We start from the raw sequence: 25,044 nt of genomic DNA on the forward strand, positions 1-25,044 counted from the left end.
GTGGGAGTTAACAAAAGTATGCACGTTCTCTACGCAGAAGACTACAAGATACTCTTTAGAGAAAGTACTGAGATGAAGTTTAGTGGTGAAATATACCACATTTATGGTTGGAAACTTCCGTGGATGGAAAATTGAGGAGATGATGGTTCTCCCTAAATTGATCTGTAGCTTCAATACAATCTCTTGTGAAAGTCAGGAGCGTGCTTTGTGAAAACTGACATCCTAAAGTTAATATTGAAAGTCAAAGAGTGCAGAATAATCAAGGCAATCTTGAAAAATAAGAACGAAGCTAGAAAATATATGTTGCCAAGCCTCGAGACCGTGGTGTAGTCATCACTCATAGCTGGACCTCCAGCTGGGTTACCTGTATCAGTTATGGGACCCCTCTCCTCTGGGCTGTCAACCACTGAAACAGGTGAGTCATTCTCAACTCTTCTACCCAACCCCCCAAGCTTTTGTTTTCTTCTGCATGTTTCCTTATTCTCACTGCAGCCAGAAGGGTCTTTATACAGTGCCCAGTCATCGTAACACATCCTTGATCAAAATGTTTAATGAGCTCCCTTTGCCTTAAGGATAAAATGTGTGTTTATTACGTGGCTTCCATGGCCACGCTTGGTCTGTCTCCTGCATTTCCCCAGCATCGCCCAGAGCCTCTTCCTCTCTCTCTCTCAGGATCAAAGCTCCCATTATACTGCATGCATTCACCCCCTATCTTGCACCTGAGCCTTTGTATAAACTGGTGCAGACACCCGCCATCATCTCCTTTCCTCACCTCTGCACCCTCCTCAGTTTCTCTATTTGACAGAATCTTGCACAGGAAGAAGCTCCAAGGCCATCTTTTATTTATGCTGTCACAGGACTTTTCCCCTTTCATTTTCTCACTTCTTTAAGATCTCTACTCCTGGGCAATAAATTCTGTTATGGCGGGGATGATGTTGCCTCGGTGTGTTACACCTTCCCCAGTGCCTGACACGGAGAAGGATCTTGTACCAGAGACTAGAATTGCTTATTACAACTCTTACATCACTGTTCATGTCATTGCTAATGGAAGTACCAAAACAGCTTGCCATAGAGCCACTTGGAATAAAGGCTCCATTTCTCAACCTTCCTTGCTTCTAAGTGGGGCAAGCTATTAAGTTCTGTCCATTGGGAAATACATGGAAGTGTTTTTTGAGTGTTTCCAATAAATCTTGGTAAGAAACAATTGGCCCTTACTTTACACCTCCCCCCCACCCACTTCCTCCGCCCCTCCCTCTCTCACTCATTACTTACAGTAGTGAATTATAGAAAAATATAATTCAACATTAACTAGAAAGTCTTGGACCTTAGAACACCTCGTAAATGAAGAACAGAGAGAAGGAAATTCAGCAGTGGGGGCACTGGTAATGAGGTAATAATTGGTGAGATTTTCCATTGCCTGTAGGACCAGGAATAATAATGGTTACCATGCACTGAGTGGCTAACATACATCAGAGCTTATGCTAGCTTCTGGTTATTCTTGATCTCATTAAATCTTCATGTCATCCCTTTGAGGTTGGAATTAATATTCTCTGCTATTTAACAGAAAACTCAGATTCATAGAATGAATTTGACCTGTTTGAGGTATTGGAATATTGAGGAGAGGTGGTGACCCACATAATGGGCATATTGATGGACTGATCAAGTGGAAACTCAAAAAAAGGAAAGGGTTTGTGGTGCCCAGTCAACATTTCAAGGGCCATACTCAGGAGTCTCACGTTCCAAGCACTACTCCAGCCCTGTAAATATCCATTAATCCAACATGTATTTCCTGAGAACTGTCTCAGTAGTGGGAACTATGAACATAGCCGTTAAATCTGACATAAATTTAATTCACGTGAGTTCACAGTAGATACAGGAAAATGGATATGAATGCAGTATTAGGGTTCAAGTGCTGTCAGAGAGAAATTCAAGGTGCTTTGGGAGCATAAAAGCAGTGTCTTCAGTCAAGCCGGAGGATTTGGGAGACTTTCTTGGAGGAGGTAATATTTACTAAGAGACCCAAGGAACAAGGCAAGGTGTGGATGAAGAGGTGAGGAAGATGGGACCCTTCAGGCGCACGGGACAGAGGGAAGGAGGGCGTGGCTGAAATCCAGCCAGGACACGTCACATGGCCGTGCGGTTTGATTGGATCTCCATTGCCTGGTCCCTGCCTCTCTGGCTCCCGTTCCATTTGATAAATGCCTATGCTGTACTGGTTGTTAAATATTTTGAATCACATCTGCTGAGAAAGCAAAGAAGAAACAGGGATAAAGACAAAAGTCGGAAGGAAGTAATTCTCGTAGCCATGAAGGTTTTAAAGAAGGTGTTTTCAGGGAAGACCAGAGCGGTTAACGTCTGGCTTGCAGGGAGCCCGCACGGTAATACGGAGAGCCCAGAAGAGACAAGGGGATGTGTCTGCAGGGGAAACTGAGCATCTTCGTACCCACTCCTGCCAAACTCCGTGCAGTTCTGCCTCGGTTTTCTGCGATGACCCCTCCTCCGCTGGGCTCCCGCAGCCCACATTCAGGATAGGCTGTCGGCTTTGCCCGTGGCCACCACATCTCTTGGCTGTTTCTCCAGGGGTCTCTGTGTTCTGAACCTTCTCCGGCATTCCCGACTTGAAACCCTGTTGGCTCTCTTCTGAGGCTTCTTCCTGTGAAGCCAGTCTTCAGCCAGGAGCCACACGACGGCCACCAGGACCAGGAAAGCTAGGCCAATCCGAAGGAGATTCTGGGCAGTGTGATCCCAGAGGGCGAGATCTGGGGTCAGAAGAACAGGAGATCACTGATGGGAACCTACTGGGGCCCTTTGCCGCATCTCTCTCCTTCCTCCTCCCCAGATCTTCCTTCCTCTGGCGCCTGCAGCCCCCGCTGCCGGCTTACCTTTCTCGAATGGTGTCTCTGTGGTTAACGGATAGGAGTCCCAGGGGTCTGCAGATGATAAGAAAAGTGAGGACGTGAGGAAAAGAGGTGACGGTGGCCTCCTCCGTCCTACCCTTGGATATAATCTACCCTGTGGCTTTTCTAGGTCCCCACCCCACACTCCAGGCCCTACTGGCTTCATCTGACACACAGAACGGAGAAGTCAAAAGACAGATACGTCAGGGGAATAATCAGCTCCGGGACTATTACGAGTGTGTCTCCAGGCACGTCTTCTGTCTGAGCCTCAGTTTCCTCATTAGGTCAGTCACTGCCCCGTCTTCCTCCTCACACACAGTCTCACCATTCAGTCTCACCAGACTTCTTCGCGGTCCCAAATGAGCCCCCCCGCCGCCCGCGCACACCCCGCCGTCCCCCTCTCTGGCGGCCTGCTCGCTGCCCACCCTGCCCATCTTTCTGCCGTGGGCACGAGCGCGGGCCACTCCCTCTCTCTGGAACCTTCTTTCTGCGGATAGCCGCAGGACCAGCGCCCTCAGCTCTTCCAGCTGTTTGACGCCTCCTTCTCTGCGAGGCGAATTTGGACCACCGTGTTTGATGCGGCGCCCCCCTCGTCTCAGCCCCCCCCCAGCCGCGCCCGCTCCCGTCTGCCTTTCCGCGCACCGCGCGTCCCTCCTGTGTGCTGCTCCAGTGGCGTGTGTCTCCTGGCGCTGGCCCGCGGTCTGTCCTCTGCTACAACACAAGGGCCACACAAGCAAGGGCATTTGTCTGGCTGACAGACAGAACTGAAGCTCGCAGCACACGCTAGGCACTCAGGAGACACTTGGCATGAAAACCACGGTGTCTAGTGTCGGTGGGAGGCTTTGATTCCGTCCCCAAGTTTAGAAGGAGCTGTGGCTCACCAGGAGAAGACGTGTGCTCTGTGCGTGCAGCGCTGGTATCCCCGACATCGCCTGGCAATGGAGACAAGGGGAAAAAAGTCAAGGGGCTTGGGTTTCCTCTGGTCTTGCCGCCTAGCCTCTACACACTGCGCCCCCGCCTCCCTCCTGCCATCTCTCTGGCCATCGTCTCCTCGTGAGCTGTCAGCTGGGCTTCAGGGAAATTGATGTGGACGAGGGCGTTGGTGAGAGGTCCCTTCTCTGCATCTCCCCACCTGCGCCCTCGCTGCCTTCCTCATCACTGTTTGGGGTTCGCTTAGGGATCCAGAAAGGACGTGGTGGGGTGGTGGGGGATTCCTCACCTCTGACCAGGAGCTCCACAGGCTCACTGGGGAAGGACCACGCGTGGTTATTATAGGAGCCAAAACACCTGTACGTCCCTCTGTGGGCTGCGCTCACCGGGCCCACGGGGAACTCAGCCCAGATGTTCCCATATCTGCTCTGGGGGCGCCTGGGTGTTCCCTCCTTGAGCAGAAAGAACGTGTTTGTCGCTGCTGCTAGATGGCAGTAGAAGGTCACATTCTCTCCCGAGGCCACCTCAGGCCTGGGCTGGACTGAGAGGGTGGGCGTGTCATACATTCCTGTGAGAGAAGGGGGTTGGTGGGCAAAGGGAATCTTTCTCCGGCCTCCTGTATCTCCCATCCCCCTGTCCTTGGGACCAGGATGGCCGGATGTCGCTGCCCAGAATCTCCACCTCTTCTTCTGTTTCCTAGATCTGCCTCGGTCACGGACACACCCTTCCCGGTCGCTCCCTTCCAGACTGAGACAGTTACTCCCCTAGCTTCCAGGAGTGTTAATATGACTCTCTCCCTGGGAACCGCCCCACATCAGTGGTCCTCAGATTTGGTCCCTGAGACCAGCAATGTCAGCATCATCTGGAAGGTTGTTAGGAAATGCAGATTCCTAGGGTCCGTCTCAGACCCACTGCATCAGAAGCTCAGGGCAAGGACAGCCGTCTGTGTTTTAAAACATTATTATTTTTTAAAATTATAGTAGAATGTACACAAGCTTATCATAACTATTTTTAATTATAGAGGTCAGTGGTATAAGGTCCCCCACACTGTTGTACAACTGTCATCACCATTAATCTCCAGAACCTGTTTCATCTTGCAGAACTGAAACTCGGTCCCAATTAAACACTGACTCTTTGTTACCCTCCCCCCAGCCCCTGGCAACCACCGTCCTACTTTCTGTCTCTGAATTTGACCAAGTGCCCCGTAGAAGTGGATCATACAGTATTGATCCTTCTATGACTGGACATTTCACCCCGTGTAATGTCCTCAAAGTTCATCCATGCTGAGCCGTGTGTCAGAATTTCCTCCCTATTTAAGGCCGAATAATACTCAGCTGTATGGATGGACCACATTTTCTTCATCCGTCCATTCACTGCAGACACAGGTGGTTTTTACCTTTTGGCTATTATGAATAGTGCGTCCATGAACATGAGTTTATGGAAGTAACTGTGATTCTGATATTTCCTTAAGTTTGAGAGGCACACCCCCCAGTTATGGAACCATCTGACCCAAGATTACCTGGCCTCCCAATTACTTCAACCCCATTCACTTTGTTTTTTCCCCATAGCATCTTTTATCCTCATGTGCTATATAATTGATTTCAATTTTTTGACTTCGACTCATGGTCTGTCTTCTGCTAGAATACACGTGCCACAAACACAAGGATATTTGTCTGGAACCACCCCCGCCCCAGGAGCGGTTCTCATGCAACCCCCGGTGGATGCCGGGGGGTGCAGAGCCCCAGCCTTGTTTCGAGACCGCTCTGAAGGGCCATCCCAGTCCGGAGTTCCACGTTTGCCTGGCTGGGGTCCCCGCTGAAACTGCATCACAGTCCAACTCCGCCTTCTGCCCAGCCGGTTTCCCTCCCTCACCCCAGGTGGTGTGTTGTGAGAAGACGCCACAGTAATCCCCCTTTGTGCACAGATACCCATCTCAGAGTCTCTTTTCTGAAGAACCCAAGACAAGTCTGCTCCTAGGACATAGAGCACATACCTCTAAAGATAACCCCTTGTAGGAAGTAATCAACCCCTTCACGTCACCCCCACGACAAGGGCCAGTATCTGAGTGAGGCCTGGGAGAGACTGAAGCGGGTGGGTAAGTGAACTCTCTCCAGGATTCCGGCTGAGGAGCAGAGTGGGACAGTTACCTGTTACCACCAGATCCAGGGGGTCACTGGGCTCTGACCAGAGCTCCCCACTTCGGTAGAAGCACCTGTATATCCCCGCGGTGTTTGAGGTCATGGCTGGGATGGGGAACTTGACTTTGTTCGTCATTCTCAATGACTTTGGTCTCTCTAAGGCAGAAAAGCCTCCCTCAAAATACAGCTGGTACTCAACGGCCCCGTGGGCTCCCTGACACCAGATGATCACCGGTTGTCCCTTCGGAACCATGAAACTGGGTTTGGCCCAGATGGCAGGTTTCGAGAGAGTCTCTGGAAGAGAATCAGAAGCTGGAGTTTCAGATGAAGCCCCGGCCACCCCACTGCCCGCCCAGCTGCTGGCCTCCAGCCCTCCTAGCAAGCCAGAGCCCCTGCCCTCCCCCCCTGTTGCTCCAGGGCGACCCTTAGTCTGGACCCAGACTCTGCGGCTTTGAAGGGAGGACTCACGCTTCTGCGTGCTGCTCCTCTGGCTCAGAAACAGCCCTGGAAAACAGGAATAATGAGACCTGCTGCCCCGCCCGCACACGACCCCTGAACTGCATTTCTCTCCCATGTAAGAACTCACCAAGAAAGAGCAAGGCAGCGAGCGCAGGAGGCATGGCTGAGGTTCTGCTGGGCTGATGTGGCGCAGCTGGGTGGAGACCGAGCCCGGCCGCCAGGGAGATGCACAGGATGTGGTCGGTGAAGCCCAGCATCATCAGCGTGGGACTTTCACACTGACCTTTTTCACGAGAAGATTCAAATGTCTCCCTCCACCTCTGGCCGTCGGGTGTGAGGACAGATGCATGGTGCCCATGACACCTACGATTGTACCTGTGCTTTCTAACCAGTATCTCTGACAATTTTCTGCGCCACCTGAAACTCATTTCTGGGTCAGCTTCTAAATTGTGAAATATGGACATTATGCCCCGGGAAGACATAGGGCAGGGTATAGAGTAAAAACGTTAGAATCATAAAAATGTGTTTAACCTTGGCTCCCCTGTGTACAGCATGCGTATGCTTGGATGTTAATTCATCTCATCAGAACGGAATGGTAACACTATCTTCTTCAGAGGTTTCTTATAGTAGTTCAATAAAATGCTATTTTTAGGCAAAAATATATTCTATTTCTTACATAACAACATCCTTTAGTCTGTCATAAAGCAGAAATTAAATATTAATATATTAAATACTTTAATATATTTTAAACTCAAAATGTTTCCATTGTTCTTTTTTTTAAAGGCTCAAAACACTTTTTTAAATTAATTCTTCAATTGAAGTATAGTTGATTTATAATAGTGTATTAGTTTCAGGTGTGCAGCACTGTGATTCAGTAATTTTGCAGATTATACTCCATTATAAATTATCACAAGATAATGGCCATAATTCCCTGTGCTATATAGTATATTCTTATCGCTTACCTATTTTATATATACTAGCTTGTAAGTGTTAATCCCAGACCCCTAATTTGCTCCTACCCCCTTCCCTCTTCCATTTGGTAGCCACAAGTTTGTTTTCTACGTTTGCGAGTCTGTTTCTGTTTTGCACATACACTCATTTGTATCACTTTTTAGAGTCCACATATACGTGATATCAGACAGTATTTGTCCTTCTCTTTCTGTCTTATTTCACTATGCATCATATCTAGGTCCATCCATGTTGCTGCAAATGGCAGAATTTCATTCTTTTTGATGGCTGAGTGGTATTCCATTGACTGTATATACACCACATCTTCTTAATCCAATCTTCTGCTGATAGGCTCCTGAGTTGATTCTATGTCCTGGCTATTGTAAACAGTGGTGCTATGAACATTAGGGTGCATGTATCTTTCTGAATTAGTGTTTTCATTTTTTCTATATCTATACCAAGGAGTGGAGTTGCTGGATCATATGGTAGTTTTATTTTTAGTCTTCTGAGGAACCTCCATGGTGGCTGCACCAATTTATATGCTCACCAACAGTGCAGGAAGGTTCCCTTTTCTCCACACCCTCTCCAACAATTGTTATTTGTAGACTATTTGATGATAGCCATTCTGACAGGTGATACCTCACTGTGGTTTTGATACGCATTTCTCTAATAGAGATGTTGAGCATCTTTTCATGTGCTTGTTAGCCATCTATACAAATGTCTATGCAGTTCTTCTGCCCATTTTTTGATTGGATTGTTTCGTTTTTTGATATTCAGTCGTATGAACTGTTTATATATTTTAAATATTAACCCCTTGTCAGCAAGTCACATCATTTGCAAATATTCTCTCCCATTCTGAAGGCTGTCTTTTCATTTTGTGTATTGTTTCTATTACTGTGCAAAAGGTTTTGAGTTTAATTAGGTCCCATTTGTTTATTTTTGTTTTTCTTTCTTTTGCCTTAGGAGATGGATAAAAAAATATTGCTACAATTTATGTCAAAGAGTGTTCCTGCCCATGTTCTCTTCTAGGAGTTTTATGGTTTCCAGTCTTACATCTAGGCCTTTAAACCATTTTGAGTTTATTTTTCTATATGGTGTGAGGGAATGTTCTAAATCATTGCCTCACCTGTGGCTATCCAGTTTTCCCAGCACCACCTGTTACAGAGAATGTCTTTTCTTCATTGTTCTGGTTTTGGTATCAGCATGATGCTGGCATTGTAAAAAGAGTTTGGAAGCATTCATACCGCTGCAATTTTTTGCAATTCTTTGAAAAGGATAGGTGCTAACTCTTCTCTAAATGTTTGGTAGAATTTTCCTGTGAAGCCGTCTGGTCCTGGACTTTTGTTTGTTGGGAATTTTTTTAAATTACTGACTCAATTTAATTACTGAAAGCTGGTCTGTTTATATTTTATATTTCTTCCTATTCAGCCTTGAAGATTGTACTTTTCTAGGAATTTGTCCACTTTTTTCTAGCTTGTTCATATGATTGGTGTGTAATTTGTTCACAGTAGTCTCTTATGATCCTTTGTATTTCTGTGGTGTCGCTTGTAACTTCTTTTTCATTTCTTAAATCACTTATTTGGGCTTGTTGTCTCTTTTTCTTGATGTCTCTGGTTTCTCAGTACTCTCCTGAACCTATTTAATCCAGCCCCAGTTCCCACCTGAAGCTCACACCTGTACTCCGAGGACTAGCCCCATACACAGACAATGAGCCCTGTTGGAGAGGATGGATTTCAAGTCATCATTCAACCACTTAAAGAGTAAGGACACTGAGGGTATTACTAATAATTTAATCATTTTTGATACTTGAAAAAAGCCAACTTTATTGAGATATAATTTACATGTTATACAGCTTACCCATTTAAAGTGTATAACTCAATAGGTTTTTTAAAATTTTATTTTATTGAGTTATAGTCAGTTTCCAATGTTGTGTCAATTTCCAGTGTAGAGCACAATTTTTCAGTTATACATGAATATACTTATATTCATTGTCTCATTCTTTTTCACTGTGAGCTACCACAAGATCTTTCCCTGTGCTATACAGTATAAACTTGTTTATCTATTCTATATATACCTGTCAGTATCTACAAATTTCGAACTCCCAGTCTGTCCCTTCCCACCCTCCTCCCCCCCGGCAATCACAAGTTTGTATTCTATGTCTATGAGTCTGTTTATGTTTTATATTTAAGTTCATTTGCCTTCTTCTTCTCTTTTTTTTTTTTTTAGATTCCACATATGAGTGATAGCATATGATATTTTTGTTTCTCTTTCTAGCTTAGTTCACTTAGAATGACATTCTCCAGGGATATCCATGTTGCTGCAAATGGCGTTATGTTGTCATTTTTATGGCTGAGTAGTACTCTATTGTATAAATATACCACAGGTTCTTTATCCAGTCATCTGTCAATGGACATTTAGGCTGTTTCCATATCTTGGCTATTGTAAATAGTGCTGCTATGAACATTGTGGTGCAGGTGTCATTTTGAAGTAGGGTTCCTTCTGGATATATGCCCAGGAGTGGGATTACTGGGTCATATGGTAAGTCTATTCCTAGTCTTTTGTGTAACTCAGTAGTTTTTAATTATATTCACAGAGTTGCTCAACCATCACCACAATCTAATCTCAGAGTTTTTTTTTTTTAGATGTATTTTTATTGAAGTCAGTCAGTTTACAATGTTGTGTCAATTTCTGGTGTATAACACAATGCTTCAGTCACATAGGAACATAATACATTCTCATATTTGTTTTCATATTCTTCTTCACCATAAGTTACTACAAAATATTGAATATGGTTCCCTGTGCTATACAGCAGAAACTTATTGTTAATCTATTTTATATGTATTAGTTAGTTTCAGCAAATCCTGAACTCCTAATTTATCCCTTCCCACCCCCTTCACTCCCTGGTAACCATAAGTTTGTTTTGTATGTCTGTGAGTCTTGTTTCTGTTTTGTAAATAAGTTCATTCGTCTTTTTTGTTTTTTAGATTCCACATATAATATGTGATATCATGTGGCATTTTTCTTTCTCTTTCTGTCTTACTTCACTTGGAATGACATTCTCCAGGTCCATCCATGTTACTGCAAATGGCATTGTTTTATTATTTTTAATGGCTGAATAGTATTCCATTGTATAAATATACTACAGCTTCTTTATCCAGTCATCTGTCGATGGACATTTGGGTTGTTTCCATGTCTTGGCTATTGTAAATAGTGCTGCTATGAACACTGGGGTGCAGGTGTCTTTGAATTAAGCTTCCCTCTAATTTCAGAGCTTTTTAATCACCTCCCCCCAAAAACTCAATACCCACTAGCACTTACTGCCCATTACCCCCTCACTCTCCCAGCTTTGGGCAACCACTAATCTACTTTGTGTTCCTATGGGCCACAAAGAACTTTTTTAAAATTGTGATAAAATATACATAACAGAAAATTTACCATTTTAACCATATTTAAAATTTTTTTATTATAGTAAAAAAAACCCCCCACATATGTGAAACTTACCGTCTTTACCATTTTTATCTGTACAGTTCAGTAATTGAAAGTACATTTACATTGTTGTGAGGCAAATTTCTAGAACTTTTTCATCTTGCAAAACTGAAACTCTGTCTCCCCAAAAGGGAGTTGTTGTTTAACGAGCATAGTTTCATTTTAACCATTTTTAAGTGTACAGTTCAGTGGCATTAAGGACATGTACATCATCATGCAGCCATCACCACCATCCATCTGCAGAACTTTTTTGTCTTCCCAAACTGAAACTCTGTATCCACACATTTATATCATTATCCAAATCATATCATTTCTGAGCCTCTGTTTGCTCATGTGACATGTGGGTTGATTAAAATAAAATTCACAGGGCTACACTATGCTCATGTAAATAAATGACCAGCACACTGCCTAACATAGACCTGAAGGTCATAGATTATAAGCCACCACACTACTTGCCCATAAGCCAAACCTTATACTTAACCTAAATCAATCTGCTATATGAACTGTCAAAGGCTAATGTACTTACTATTCAATGTCTGAAAGAAAAAGGCAGAGCCAAACTTAGTTTTACTACAGTAACAGAGAGTTATGCTGGCCAGATGCGGTATCGCTGAGCAGAGCCGACTGATGACCCTACACAGGGTTTTGGGGTAATGCGGGTGTTCAGGGGTCTTGTGGTTTGACATCATCCGGAAAATCATGCTTACTCGAGGGAGGCCGTTTGATTGACTGTCACTCACAGGTGTGTTCCCTGGAGTGATCCTGTTTCTTACTGGCTGACATTTAGACCCAAGGTGCTGTCTGATTGGTTGGCTCTCCAAGGCATTTTCACTGAGGTGAGTGGTGACTGATGATGGGTTAAAAGCCAGTTCTGGTGGTTGCTTGTCTTCCCGGCTAGAGGAGAGTATATTCCTGGGAGTGCAGAACCTTTTTATTCTCAGAACCCCTTTTCCAAACATGGTCCTACCATAGACAAAACCATGTGTGTGAGGCTAATCTTATCCCTCTCTTGGAATCAAACCCAACTGCATTTCTCTGGTCCAAATCTTGGATCTGATGTAAAGTCTCTCATCAGCCCTCCTCTGAAACAGAGGCACTTCCCTGTGGTTTTGTCTGGCTCCATCATTAACATTCCCTTTGTCAACATAATTTAAATAAGTATTTCCAGCGTTTTATGTTTTCTTGTGATGAATATTACAAAAAGATGAACCAACAGATTAAATAGCTTAAAGTGCTGAGAAAATCCAAAGGAGAAGCTTTTCCCCCTGTTTTCACAAGTCTGTTTACTTTTCATTGCAGGCACGAGACATTCTGAAGTGGGTCAGTTTCATAAAAACAAGAAAGTTCTTGACAGTGGACAAAGCATGCGTCAACACACAAATGGTGGTGCCGGGAAAACTAGACGCAGACTTACGTCACGGAACGTATGGCATGCTGAGTGGACAGTGTTCATAATCAATGACTTATGGCATTTATAATTGATGGAATTCTAAGTGTTAAGGTCTCCTATAGGAGGACATAATGGTATTTGGTTTTGTTAATAAATTCAAGACAAAGTGAATCAATAAGGCAGAACTTCTATAAAGGAAAGGTGAAAAGCAGTCGTCAAGGAGAACTGAAAATGCTTTGCATTATTTTTTATCACAGGAAATGAGTGAAGCCAAGATTATACTGAGAATTTTATCACTGGTGTCTAGAAAGGCGGGCTGCAAATACGTCAGAACATATAAGAAAATACCGTCGGATTGGTCTGAAAAGCACTGACCCAGACTTGTCAGTGCTTATTTCTCCCTTGTGTTCTCCACGGAGCTCGGGGGGACGCCGCGAGCGCCGACTCGTTCCTGCGCCAGTGCCTGGCGCCTGCCTGCTGACTCAGGAGTCAATCCAGAGGCTCATTCTGCCTGACATTTCTGTTTATTGTGTGGAACCTGATGGCTGCGCCAGTGTTCAGCCAGTATGGCCAGGAGAGCCGCTAGGACCAGCCCCGCCACACCCATCCGGATCAAATTCTCTGTCATGTAATCGTGGTTCCTCGTATCTAGAGACATAATTCAGAGGAGATGAATGATCCTGGTCACGTTCCATTCCATCCCCACCCAAGAGCCCTGGAAAGGGAGCTCATTTCCCTGTTTGTGGCTTTACTGGGACCCTCCCCTCAGTGAGCGCGTGCGTCTGTGAGGCCACACTTCATCTCAAGCCCGGGTCCGAGAGTGGGGATCTGTGGTTCCTAGGGGAATCTTAGGTGGTCATAGGGAAGCTGTGTTTGCTTTCCATTCCTCCTGACATGAGGGTTTCACTGACTGTCTAATCATATCCCTGCGACATCTTCATAAATCCAGAGCCCGAAAGTCTCTCCTCTACTCTTCTTCACCCCACATGACAATTTGTGTTCCTTTCTCATACAGGACAGAGGGTACAGGATGGTTGGTGTCTGGGAAGCGGATGGGAGAAACATTTCAGAGAAACTTAGGTAAAATTTATCTCCACTATTGTGTGACCATTCACTAGACATTTCTCTTCTCTGAACCTTTTTAAAGTGTCTTCATTTGTTTTATGGACTTCATAGTTCTATGCTCCTTTCAGGAATGTAATAGCATACTGTGAAGTTACAAAGCCCAGAGATCCTAGTAAGTCTCTCCTGTTAAAATACAGAAATCAATCCCAAATACAAATTTGGAACTCCAAAGTAATTCCTAAATAAAAATGCAAACGATTTCAATTTTGGCAAAATACAGGAGCAGATTACCTTGGCACTGGGCTAGGAGGCGATTTCTAAAACAAGACACAACGACTATCTGCCCTAAAGGAAAAGACTACTGAATTCACCCGTACTCCGTGGATTCCCAGTTGCACCATTAACTGGGAAGGCCATTTAGCCCACACGATCTTGCAGTGCCATGACTCGTGTTCCCTTAGCTTGTAGAATGACTGGACAGGGCGGGTATGAGAGACGAATGTGGCCGCTCCGCTCAGTAGCCAGCAGTTGCCTCCCCTGCTGTAACTCCTGTTGTCTCCCGCTGGGCAGTGATGTATGCCAACCACATAAAAATGAGGCTCTTGACGGAGTTTTCTAGCGTCGTCCCCGTGAGCCATGAGTTACCAGTCAACCACTCAGAGTGGATTCTAGAATTGTAGGTCAGCGTAAGGATTCCCAGCTGCAACTAAGCAAGTGAGAAGGGAGGCGGGTTACTGTGAGGCCGTGTCTGGAACCTACTGTCTCAACAATGCCCTTTAATGTGAGTGTGGACGTGGCCTCTCTGTTCTCAACAGGCCATGTGTTTTCCAATCACACTGTGTGGAGAACTCTAGGAGAGGATGTGAGTGTCAGACGTAACGTGAGTGAGAACTGCTTCTTCTCTCATCATGGTCCTCCCAGTAACCACTCTCTGCTGCCCCACTGTTCATTCTCAGAGCGTATCTTTGTAGTCCTGCCTGATGCCAGCCTGGTGGACAGCCAGGGAGAGCCCAGAGGAGGAGGACATAGGGCTGGGCTGGGGTGCCCTTACCTGTGACCACAAGCTGCAGGGCATCACTGGGGGCTGACCACACATAAGGGCTGCCGCTCTTCCAGCCGTAGCATGTGTAGTTCCCTGAGAAGCTGGAGTCCGCAGGGCCCAGAATGAAGTCACCCTGGTGCCCCGCGTTTTGGTGCTGCGACAGAGTGGCCCCTCCCTCCTTGCTCAGTGAAAATCTATCAAACGGGATGTGTGCTGAACTGCACCAGAGGGAAATCTTCTCCCCCGGCGTCACCACAAGGCTCTGATTTGTGGTGAGGAAGGGTTTGTCATACAAGCCTAAAGAGAAGAGAGTAGAAGTAACTGTGAGCAAGATCTGTTTTCATCCTTTATCCCTGTCCCTCCTGTTGGATCCGCACTAAGAGAAGATGCTGACATTCCCTGCTGCACAGGCATGGGAGCTACAAATACCCCATTTCACTACCGCAGGCCTGTACTCTGTCCCAAATCATTGTAGACGTGGCTGAGCAAACAAGCAGCCTGTGGGGGCTCGGAGGAGACGCCATCCTCAAGAGACAGCAGTCTAGCAGTCAGAAGCGCCACACAGTTCTGCTCCCCGCTGCAACATGTGAGCTTCTCCCCACACCACCTAGCACTTCTGAGACACCCGGTGGGCACCCCGCAATTCAAACCAATTCTGACACGGTCTCCCTGGTGTTAAAATCAGATCGCTCAGGCTGGGGGCTCAGTCCTACAAGGCCCGCCCCCACCTCACTTCAGCTGCCAATCGAAAATCCAGGTCGTCTCCTGTGCTCCTGGCTGAATGGCTATAAATCAGAAGATCCGGGAAACCAGTTCTTGGGTTCAATTAATTTGCAGGAGTGGCTTACAGAACTCAGGAAACCAGTTTATTTACTGGATTCCTGGTTTATTATGAAAGCATGTACCAGGGGCAGCCAGATGGAAGAGGTGCAGAGGCTTCATTACATAGGCGGGGCCAATTAAATCACTGGCCATTGGCAATTGACTCCACCTCCAGCCTCTCTCCCCTCCCTGGAGGCCAGGCGGGGGTGGGGTGGAGGGTGGGGCTGAAAGTTCCAACCCTCCAATTAACTGGTTGTTTCCCTTGGCAACCAGACCCTATCCTTAGCTGCTTTCCAAAACTCACCACATTAACATAAACTCACGAGTGGTTGAAAGGGATTTCTTATGAATACTGAGGCACATCTATCGCTCTGATCACTTGGGAAATTCCCAGGGAAATTGCCAGGAACAGGACGAAGACCAGGTAGCACCGTGTTACAAGCCGTATGCTGGTAAAGGGGGATGGTATCCAGGTGGTTTGAGGGGCTGCGTCAGGGGCTGAAGGAGTCGACCTTGTGTAAATAGGATAGTTAGAAGGACCTGGGAATTTGGGGTGCAAACTTCTAGACACAGGGTTAGGCCCCGGCGAGGACAGAGGACAGAGCTTAGAACTGAGGGCTGGACCCATGCAGCAGGAAACCGGGGGAGACTGGGTGCTGGGCATACAGGAACTCTCCGTCACAGCTTCTCAGTTTCTCTGTAAATCTGAAACTGTCCTAAAAATCGCATCTCTGAAGAAATGAGAAAGGAAAAACACCCCAGGGCCACAGGGACCCTGGGTGCCTCCGCACCTGTCACCACCAGCTCCAGGGCTTCGCTGTGCTCTGACCAGCGGTGCTGCTTCCTGTACTGGCACCGATAACGCCCCGCGGAGTTTACACCCATGTGGTTAATGGTGAACTCAGCCTCCTTCAGAAATCCCAGCTTCCTCTCCACCACTTTGTACGTGGCGTTTCCCAGGAGCTCCAGTTGGTACAGGTAAGATTCAGGAGTTCCGCAGCACAGGATTTTCACAGACTCATTCCGGGGAACCAGGAAGCCAGGCGTGGCAGATACGGTGGGAATGGGAAGGTCCCCTGGAAAGAAGCAGAGCCCAGACTTGGGTGGCCTGCCGTGGAGAAACCAGATTTTTCTTTCTCTGTGGGCGAAACAAATAATGTGGGAAGGACTTACAGTTCCTTCCTTAAAATTTTTTTTGGGTATTTTCTAATTGTAAATGGTAAAATAAAATATGTTATATAAATGTAAAATTTACCATTTAAACCATTTTTAAGTGTACGGCTCAGCGGCATGAATTACATTCACTGTATTGTGCAACCATCACCACCGTCTATATTCAGGACTTTTCCATGATTCCAAACAAAATCCCTAAAACCGTTAAGCAGTAACTCCCCACCCCCTTTTTGCTCAGCCCCCGGTCACCTCTGACCTAAGCAGACGTGGTTAATGCCTTTAAGGGAAGAATGGTGTGAAAATGTCAGTTATTAATTTAAAAACACAGAAGTGTGTGACCGCTGGTCATGATCTATGACCTGCAGTTAGTGAGGTGTAGGACTTGGAGATCTGACGGCAGACAGGAGGGCTCAGCTGACCCGCCAGGACGAGTAAGGGCTGCCTGGGTGGCGTGGATGGGAAGGTTTGGCGTATTGCAGGTACGAGGGGCCGAGGGAGATGGCCCTGGGTTAACACCGTGCAGTGAGTAAAAGAGAAACTAAATTCAGGTCGGCATGGGTGAAGGTCAGGGACTCAGAGAGAGGAGGAGGAGACGTGCGGATGAGCAACCACAAGCCCGGTGGGCAGGGCTTGAGGGACCTGGGGAAGCCGGGGGGTTTATCTGAAGACAGACTTCTGAGGCGGTTTTAAAGGAAGGTAAATATATTTGTATTTTAGACACAAATAATCCAAGCTACGGTCTTTAGAAGGAAGTGGAAGAAACAAGACATGGGTGGGCATGGGGTTACACCCGTTCGGAGGCCCAGGTAGTTGGGGTGACGGAATGTGCTGGGGTAGCTTAGCACTGCTCAGTGCTTAGGACTCCGGGAGTGCAGAGGAGGACACAGATGCTGCAGGAGGGCTGGACCAAGGCAGTGTCCCTTTAAATGAAGCAACGTGGATGGACTGGGGAGAACTGGTTGTGAAAACAAGTTCATTCGATATAGGAAGGGTATTAGGCAATCAGCTGTGGCTCCTGACTTCCTCATCCCTACAGTTGTGAGCATTCACAGTAAAATACACGTCTTTGCTGGACAATCAGCCTAACGGAGGCAAAGACGAATTCCAGGTCTGAGCATGATGAGTCAGAGGGATCAGGGATCTGAAGATACCAAAGTGAAGCTGAAGTCATTCAAAGGGAACACAGCAGAGACAACCAGAATGGGGAATAAAATTGGAATTCCTTTGGGCTTTAGACAATCTCTCCAGCCCTTCTAACCCAGAGACGCCCTGAGGGTGAAGGGGGCGTGGAGGAGATTTAGGGGAATGCTTACCATCCTGTGCCTGAATCTTCTGGCCCAGATAGAGCACTGGAAGAGAGACATTCAGGAAAAATCAACCCTCCAAATTCCAATCTTCGTTATAAATCACCCGACATAGTGACATACAGGCGTCATGTTTTTTCTTCTACAGAAAACACAGCCTTGAGGCTCATCTTGTAGTTGTATCTGCTAGGTTCCAGCCCCTGAGGCTCTCAGCTGTAGGAACTCTGGAACCACCATGGGTCTCTAGACAGCGTGGCATGGGCTGAATGATCCCCACGAGGTCAACTTGGCAGCTTGACCACTGAGCCTTACAAGCTAGCACGGACTTGGGCAGACAGATTCTGGGCAAAGAGTTACAGATTCCTGGGCAGAGACCGCCTCTCCACTAGGGAGATCAAAGTCTTCTTGGCAGCCACTAAAATTGCTGAATTCTCATGTTAAGAGAGATCTTGACTATTTTGGGATTCCCCCGCCTTTCCTTCTAACCCACTCCATGTCAGGACTCACCAAGGCAGAAGAGGGCGGTGTCTCTGGGGGCCATGATTCTGACACAGGCCAGCCTCAGCCCAGTTAGACTCTTGGTGCACGTTAGCAGATGACAGATTCTCACAAGACAGTAAGAACCAGAGGAAGTGTGAGATCAAGGCTCCTCGTCAGAGAATTTCTGCATCTATTGCTCCACAGGAATGGTTCCTTCCCAAATACTTAGTCCTGGGGAGCTCTTGGGTGGAGCCTAAGAGGGGGCTAGTCTTCCTGACTGTCTCAGATGAGTATTTTCCTCAACCAGTGTCTAATGGGGCTCACATCCTTCTTCAGACAAGACTGCACACCCAAATGGAGGGGCTTGGGACAGAATATAAGTTGGGTGCCACACAGAGATCTTTCTTCATTGGTCCATCAGTCAAAAGCCACGTGGCCTTGCCTGTTATGGGTCCACATGTCCTGCCCAGAATTCACGGACTACGTATGCCCATTTGGGCTTGATCAGGCGGGCAGTATTCTCTTTTGCTGGGGTTATCTCAATGCCAGCACGTAGAGGGATTTTTTTTGAAGAAGATATTCATCATCTTTAAATAAAACCTCCAATGCCCGTGTCTAATCTGTATCTGTGTCTATATCTACATCTGTAATCTATTGGTAAATGATGGATTGATGGATAGAGAGGACAGATAGATAGACAGATAATTTGGTTATACCTGGCTTCTTGAGTAACTAGTTCTTCAAGAATAAGCAGTCAAATGTTTCAAATCTAACTTTCTATTGGCTTGCTCATTTTCATTGTGATACGTAACTCTCTCTTCCAGTTTTATTGAGATATAATTGACGTAACACCGTGTAAATTTAAGGTGTACAAGATGTTGGTTTGATACACTTCTGTACTGACAAATGATGTCCACTGTTACGTTAACTAATGCCTCCATCACCTCGCGTAGTTGCCATTTCCTTTTTTGTGGTGAGAATATTTCGATTTACTCTCTCAGAAACTTTTAAGTATAGAACACAGTATTATTAATTCTACTCACCATGCTGTACATTAGATCCTTAGAAATTACTCACCTTATAATGAAATTTTGTGCTGTTTGTCCGACATCTCCCCACTTCTCTGCCTGTTAGCCCCGGTAACCTTGCCTTTCAACACACCAAGTATTTTTTAAAGTCATGAGCCTCTCTCATCTTTTTTGAAGGCAAGTCAACTCTCATCTGAGCTATTTTATTTTGTGCAAATTTAAGTTGTGTCTTTTTCTTTGTATTTCACCAACCTTCATATATTACCTAAAAATTCAGTGATGTAGATTGTGGAAAATTTTCCATATTCCAGTTTTTCTTTTTTGTGATTTGTCCTTCCTTCCTTCCTCCCTTCTCATTTGAATGTGGCTTGGGTGGGAAGAAAAAGAATGTCTGTGCTCTTAGTTGCATATTTAAAATGGGTTAGAGGAATAGAGAAAAAATTCGTGGATTCTAGAGGCAGAATGGCCTGATTAAAAATACTATCATTATTGCTTAAAAACTAAGTGATCTTCTAGGGAGAAGAAACCATTGGTTGGTTAACTTGCAGGGACAGGCCGGAGCCACATTAATGAGCAGGGGCGCATTGGGTTAAGGCAGCACGGTGTTTCGGGTGAGTTTCTTCTCTCGTCACCTCCTTTTGTGGAAGAGGAATGGTAAAGTGGCCTGGAGTCTTTCCCACAGATTGCTTTGTTCTCCCTCTCAGACCAATTTCGGCCCGTTAATTTCAACTGTGTTAGAGTCTCTCCTGAGTCCAGATGAATAAAGGGGGACCCGTGAGCCCAGGCCTGGACTTTGGAGAGCTGCTGAGAAGCCTCCTTGGACCTCTAGGCTGACCCCCAAGCTCCAGTCCATGAGTTAGCACATTTGAAGAGCCAGAGAGTTGATCCTTTAGGCTTTGCGGGCCGTGTAATCTCTGTCACAACTGATCAGCTTTGCCAGTGTAGCAGGAAAGTGAATGACGAGCATGGCCGTGCTCCAGTAAGGCTTTATTTCCCAGACTAGGTAGGGGTCAGACTTGGCCTGTAGGCCGTAGGTTGCTGACCCCATCTGCTAAAGCCCAGACACTTGGCTAAACGTTATTCTGGGTGTGCCTTTAGGGTGTCCGGGATGAGATTAATATCTGAATTGGTAGAGGAGGTGAGCAGATGGATGGGCCTCATTCGAGCTGCTTTGTATAAACAGAACAAAAAGACTGATCCTTCGTCAGTCAGAGGAAACTCCTGCCTGACTTGCTTTCCTGGCCCTCGAACTTGAACTTAATCTTGAACTTGAACATCAGCCCTCCTGGGTCTCCCGCTCGCTGACTGCAGATCCTGGAACTTCTCAGCCACTGTAATAGCACGAGCCACTTCCTTACAAAAAATCTCTCTCTCTCCCCGTGAGTACACCTATATATACCATCTGCATATATCCTGTTGGTTCTGTTTCTCTGGAGAGCCCTGACTGACACAGCCCGCATGCTCCCGTCCCTGCTGTTCAGGAATCCCCTTAGGACCCATCTTGTAACAATCATTCTATGGCCCAGGATGATAAGAACCAAAGCACCTATTGTCCTGGGTATTCCTGGGCCTCAGAACTAAGAGGAGTTTTGCCTTGAAGCTGCCTAAGCGGTTATCCACTCACCGTGAGCAGTCCCCTCCTCCCTGTGTGGGGTGACTGTGTCGATCCCAAGCTGTGAGTGGCGGTGGAGATCTGCAGACCTCACTGGGGTGCCGCAGGGTGTCCCCTCAGTACCTAAGAAGGGGGGAAGCCTTTGCTTCGAGGAGGAGGAAAGGCAGCTGCTCCTCTACCCACTGACCTCAGAGATACAGAAGGAGTATGTCCAGTTAGGGGCTTTCCTCTCAGCGCGTTTTTAAAGGTAATCTGTCCCAAGTTAGAGTGTGTGTAGGCAGCTGGTTGTAAGCTGGAGGGTACGCTCCACTTTGGGGTGACACAGCACGTCTTCCTGAAGATGAAGTTGGAACTTAGAGTCTTGAGGAATGTTTAAAGAAGCTTTTCTTGGTGTATTTCGATATGTGAAATATTTTATATCAAAGAATAAATGGAAGTATGGCTTAAGATGTGTATATCTTAGGCTATATGTATTTTATACATGTGACAGTGTGTGTATATATTTTCGTGTGTGTATTTCTCACATGTATGAATATACATACATATATATGCATGCATGTGTCTCTATCTGCCCACCCATCCGTACTGCTGTCTAATAAAACGTGGCTTTGTCATTGTGAAAAGTGCGCCTGTCTCAGAACATGCCACGTGTTCGGAGGCTGATGGCACATCAACCGGCTGGTTCTACTGAGATCGGGACAAGCGCTATATCCTAGGCAGGGGCTTATCAACCTTAGTACTGTTGACCTCTGGGGGCTAGACAGTGATTCTCTGCTGTGGGGGCGCTGTCCTGCGCATCGTGCAGGACATCCGTGACCTCTGTCCTCTACATGCCAGCAGCAGCCTCCCCTACAGTCACAACAACCGAAAATATCTCCAGGCATTGCCAAATGACTCACAGTGGGCAACGTTGCCCCAGGCTGAGAACTGCTGCCATGGTGTCTGCTGGCATGTGCAGGCTGAGGAACCAGATCTTGTTCTGGGACGTCACTGAGCTGTGCACACCCCGCAGCATCCCATGTCCCTTTCTTGAAGTGCTAAGCTTCTACAGGACATGGGCCACAGTGAGATCCATGGGATATAGGTCAGCCTGGTGGGAAGGCCTCTAGAACAGATTTCCAGGCACAAATTCCCAAAGCATTCCTTTAATCTGCTGTAACATGGAGTCTCAACAACCAGGTTCCTCCCAGAATCAAGCTGATTCCAAACACTTTTGTTTTTCTTCCCAGATCCCTGAAGGAGCCTCTTTCTGCTCTGCCAAGAATGAAGATATTGTGGTTTGGGGAAAGAAAGTACCTTGTCATATGGATTCATAACGCTCTAAGAGAAGCCACTTGGAAATTTAACCTCCTCCCCAAGCTCTTGTCTTACCTCTAGCTTCCAAAATACACATGCTCCAAAGACCTGGGGTTGTGGAAAATCTCAGTCATCCTTGCTGACTCTCCTTGAGTCCATGCCCTGATCTGTGAAAAATTCTGCCCTGCAATTCCAGGTAAGCCCCCCCATGCCTTTCCCTTCATTTTCCTTCCAGCTCTTATTAAGACCCAATATGCTATTTTCTTTTCTTGACTATTGCACACCTCTGTTACACAGAAACAGGGGCCCCGCAGAACTGCCTCACGCGCTGGTTGTGGTCTGTCAGGTCCGTCTGCACACTGATGACAACAGAGGAGGCTGAACGGCTTCCTTCTTTCCCATGCGTAGCTTTGGTTTCCCCACAACACGGGCTGAACAAAAACATCTGTCTTCCTGGAAATTTTTTAGACTAAATCCAGAGTCTCACCTTGTCCCCAGACCCAAGGGTCTCACAAAGCCCGTGTCTGGACCAACCCCCTATCTCCACAGTGTGATATTTGTTTATGGGGGGGTGGTTCAACAGACAGAAGAGCAGCTCAGGACTCTTCTGCTGGGGACCCCATCGTGGTTGACAGTGGCTGCTGTGTTGTGTGGCCTTTAATCTCTTTGAATTTCCCTGCTTTGCAAGGTGGCGATAACAAGCATCTCTGATAAGTTATATATAAAGATTCGGCAAGAAAATATATGTGAAACACCCTTCGCAGAGCGGGCGCTGCACGCGAAGCCGTCGTCTTCACTGCTGCTCACCAGCGATGCTAACTTCGGTGCCCACTCTGCACCCAGGGTGTCGCTGGACCTGTAGTTGTGGTGGGTCTCCCAAATGTCTTAGTTTCTTGTACTCTTGTGTTCTTTCAGAATCATCCAGATAGAGCTAACAGTTCACACTGGATCTCTTTGTCTTGAGCCTTGGGGACAGGTGTCTATACTGATTTGAGACATGGGGCACACGGGGCCCTGTGATGCGCCCCGAGGTGGTAGCTGCAAAGGCGGTGAGGGCCAGACCCCATACTGGCAATGCTGGCTCAGACCTTCCTGGCAATCAGGGCTTACAGGTGTCTCTCATCTGAGGACGCCCAGGCCTGCCCTGGCATAGCTTCCCAGAGTCCGGTAGGAATGGGTGGATCTATCTGGAGGATTCTGGAAGGACAGGAGTACACGAAATTAAGACACCAGAGTCTGAGGGACTCATCAGAACTAGATGCACAATTGTGATGTATTCATACTATAGATTCTTACACAGGAGGGAAAAGGAAAAAGCTCTCGCACACAAAGGGATGATTAAGTTTCAAAATTCAATGTGGAATGAAAAAAGCCAGTCATGAAAGTACATACTATGTGATTCTGTGTAGATGAAATTCAGTGGTAGCAAGAAAGGGCAATGGTAGATGACAGACAGGTTTATTTGCTTGTTTGTTTATCTGTAGCGACGTAGCAGCAGAAGTCCGAACAGTGGAACCCCCGAGGGAAGCACTGATTTGGAAAGAGCTGAGGGATCCTTCTGGGGTGTTACGAGTGCTCTACATTTTGGTACGGGTGGTGGTTGCAGAGAAATATACACTTAAAATGTTGTCAGGCTGTACACAGAGATATTTCAAGCCAAAAGTGAAGAAATAAAGAGTTCAGAATAATTATCTGATTATAGATTTATTTGATCTTTTTAAGCTATCTCTGTTTTCCAAATTTTATACAAAAAAATGAAAGCTTTTTTTCTGTAATAAGAAAAAATGATCAATATTAATAAAACATATCTCTTATCCCCCGACAGTACGTTTCCCATTTTAGCCCATGAGAACAATGCAATTGTTCGGTCCATCTGTATGACAAGATTATCTACAGAGTCTGAGCCCAGGTTCTGCCCCAGCAAGGGGTCTTGGAGAATTCTATTGTCATAATGGCTGATTTTGATAGTGCAGAGGCAATACACGTTAGGGCGAAATTACCTGAATGATAGCAGTTAAAGACAGCACTGGGGTATGAAACTGACTCGGCGTCATTAGAATGAGACCTGTTGGCCGCGTCCAACAGAAGTCAGCGGGCAAGATGTCCTTCAGCAAGTGAACGGGTAAATAAACTACAGCTGTATTTACAGTATTATCACAGTGCATCCAGCCCGTGGAATAATATTCACTGCTAGAAACAAGAGAGCTATCAAACCATGGAGAGACATTAAATGCATATTCCTCAGTGAAAGAAGCCAATCGGAAAAAGTCTTCCTACTCTGTGATACCAACTATATGACATTCTGGAGAAGGAAGAACCATGGAGACAATAAAAAGTTCAGTGGTTGCCGGAGGTAATGAAGAGGCAGAGCACGGAGGGTTTTTAGGGCCGTGGAAATAACCTGTGTGACTGTTACAATGATGGATATATGTTATTATCTGTTTGTTCAAACCCATGCAATGGTGACACCAAGAGTGTTCCTCAGGTAAACTAGGAACTTTGGGGGATTGTGGTGAGTCAGTGTAGATTTATCCTTGGTGAAAAATGTACCATTTGGTGAGTGGTGCTGATAATGGGGGACGCTATGCATGTGTGGGGAAGGAAGTACATGGTAAGTCTCTGCACCTTCCTCTCAATTTCGTTGTAAACCTAAAACTGTTCTAAAAAATAAAGTCTTACAAACAAACAAGCGACGCTCACTCACTGAAGATGGAGTGTTCAGCTGCATCATGAATACACTAGTTGGCTTCTCCACTAAAATCATACTATCTAAAAGACATCTAAGGACTTTTGGTTATCGAGAAATTAAAAATCTATTTATTTCTGGGGCTCTAGAGCTCAAGTTGGGACATGAACTCACACTTGAAGAAAACTGTCTACAGCAAGGATTTCAAGCTAGGTGTGAAAGGAAAAAAAAAGTGAGCATCTTATGTTTATGGGTTATGAGTTACTCAGCATGGCTGTAGCTTCCAGT

The 25,044-nt window shown here is 46.1% G+C and overlaps 2 protein-coding genes and 1 long non-coding RNA gene across 6 annotated transcripts; 1 reads left to right on the forward strand and 2 right to left on the reverse strand.

The window, feature by feature from the left end:
• Positions 1-1,259: 1,259 nt before the first annotated feature.
• On the reverse strand, positions 1,260-6,996 carry LOC102513768 (natural cytotoxicity triggering receptor 1). Of its 3 annotated transcripts, XR_004322858.1 has the most exons (9): positions 6,552-6,996; positions 6,434-6,469; positions 5,975-6,259; positions 4,117-4,395; positions 3,779-3,829; positions 3,540-3,608; positions 2,883-2,930; positions 2,444-2,759; positions 1,260-2,239 (listed from the first exon to the last, which is right to left on the reverse strand). XR_004322858.1 is itself a non-coding variant. In XM_032487798.1 (8 exons), the coding sequence occupies exons 1-8, from the start codon at positions 6,904-6,906 to the stop codon at positions 2,524-2,526; spliced, it is 1,359 nt and encodes a 452-aa protein (XP_032343689.1). In that variant the 5' UTR covers positions 6,907-6,996; the 3' UTR covers positions 1,260-2,523. The 3 variants fall into 3 exon arrangements, 2 of the variants coding, with proteins under 2 accessions (XP_032343689.1, XP_014419025.2); XM_032487798.1 differs by having other exon boundaries at positions 1,260-2,759; XM_014563539.2 differs by lacking the exon at positions 3,540-3,608 and having other exon boundaries at positions 1,260-2,759.
• A 3,794-nt stretch (positions 6,997-10,790) lies between these two features.
• FCAR (Fc fragment of IgA receptor) lies at positions 10,791-18,513 on the reverse strand. Of its 2 annotated transcripts, none has more exons than XM_014563540.2 (5): positions 18,162-18,513; positions 17,664-17,699; positions 15,969-16,253; positions 14,365-14,652; positions 10,791-12,896 (listed from the first exon to the last, which is right to left on the reverse strand). In XM_014563540.2, the coding sequence occupies exons 1-5, from the start codon at positions 18,193-18,195 to the stop codon at positions 12,751-12,753; spliced, it is 789 nt and encodes a 262-aa protein (XP_014419026.1). In that variant the 5' UTR covers positions 18,196-18,513; the 3' UTR covers positions 10,791-12,750. The 2 variants fall into 2 exon arrangements, with proteins under 2 accessions (XP_014419026.1, XP_032343800.1); XM_032487909.1 differs by having other exon boundaries at positions 12,770-14,019.
• Positions 16,027-24,781, forward strand: LOC116666038. Its single transcript, XR_004322892.1, has 3 exons — positions 16,027-16,155; positions 22,004-22,266; positions 22,759-24,781. It is a non-coding gene; the product is annotated as an uncharacterized LOC116666038 (long non-coding RNA).
• Positions 24,782-25,044: the final 263 nt, after the last annotated feature.

This window comes from Camelus ferus, chromosome 9 (genome assembly GCF_009834535.1).
Source record: "Camelus ferus isolate YT-003-E chromosome 9, BCGSAC_Cfer_1.0, whole genome shotgun sequence".
NCBI classification, from domain to species: Eukaryota; Metazoa; Chordata; class Mammalia; order Artiodactyla; family Camelidae; genus Camelus; species Camelus ferus.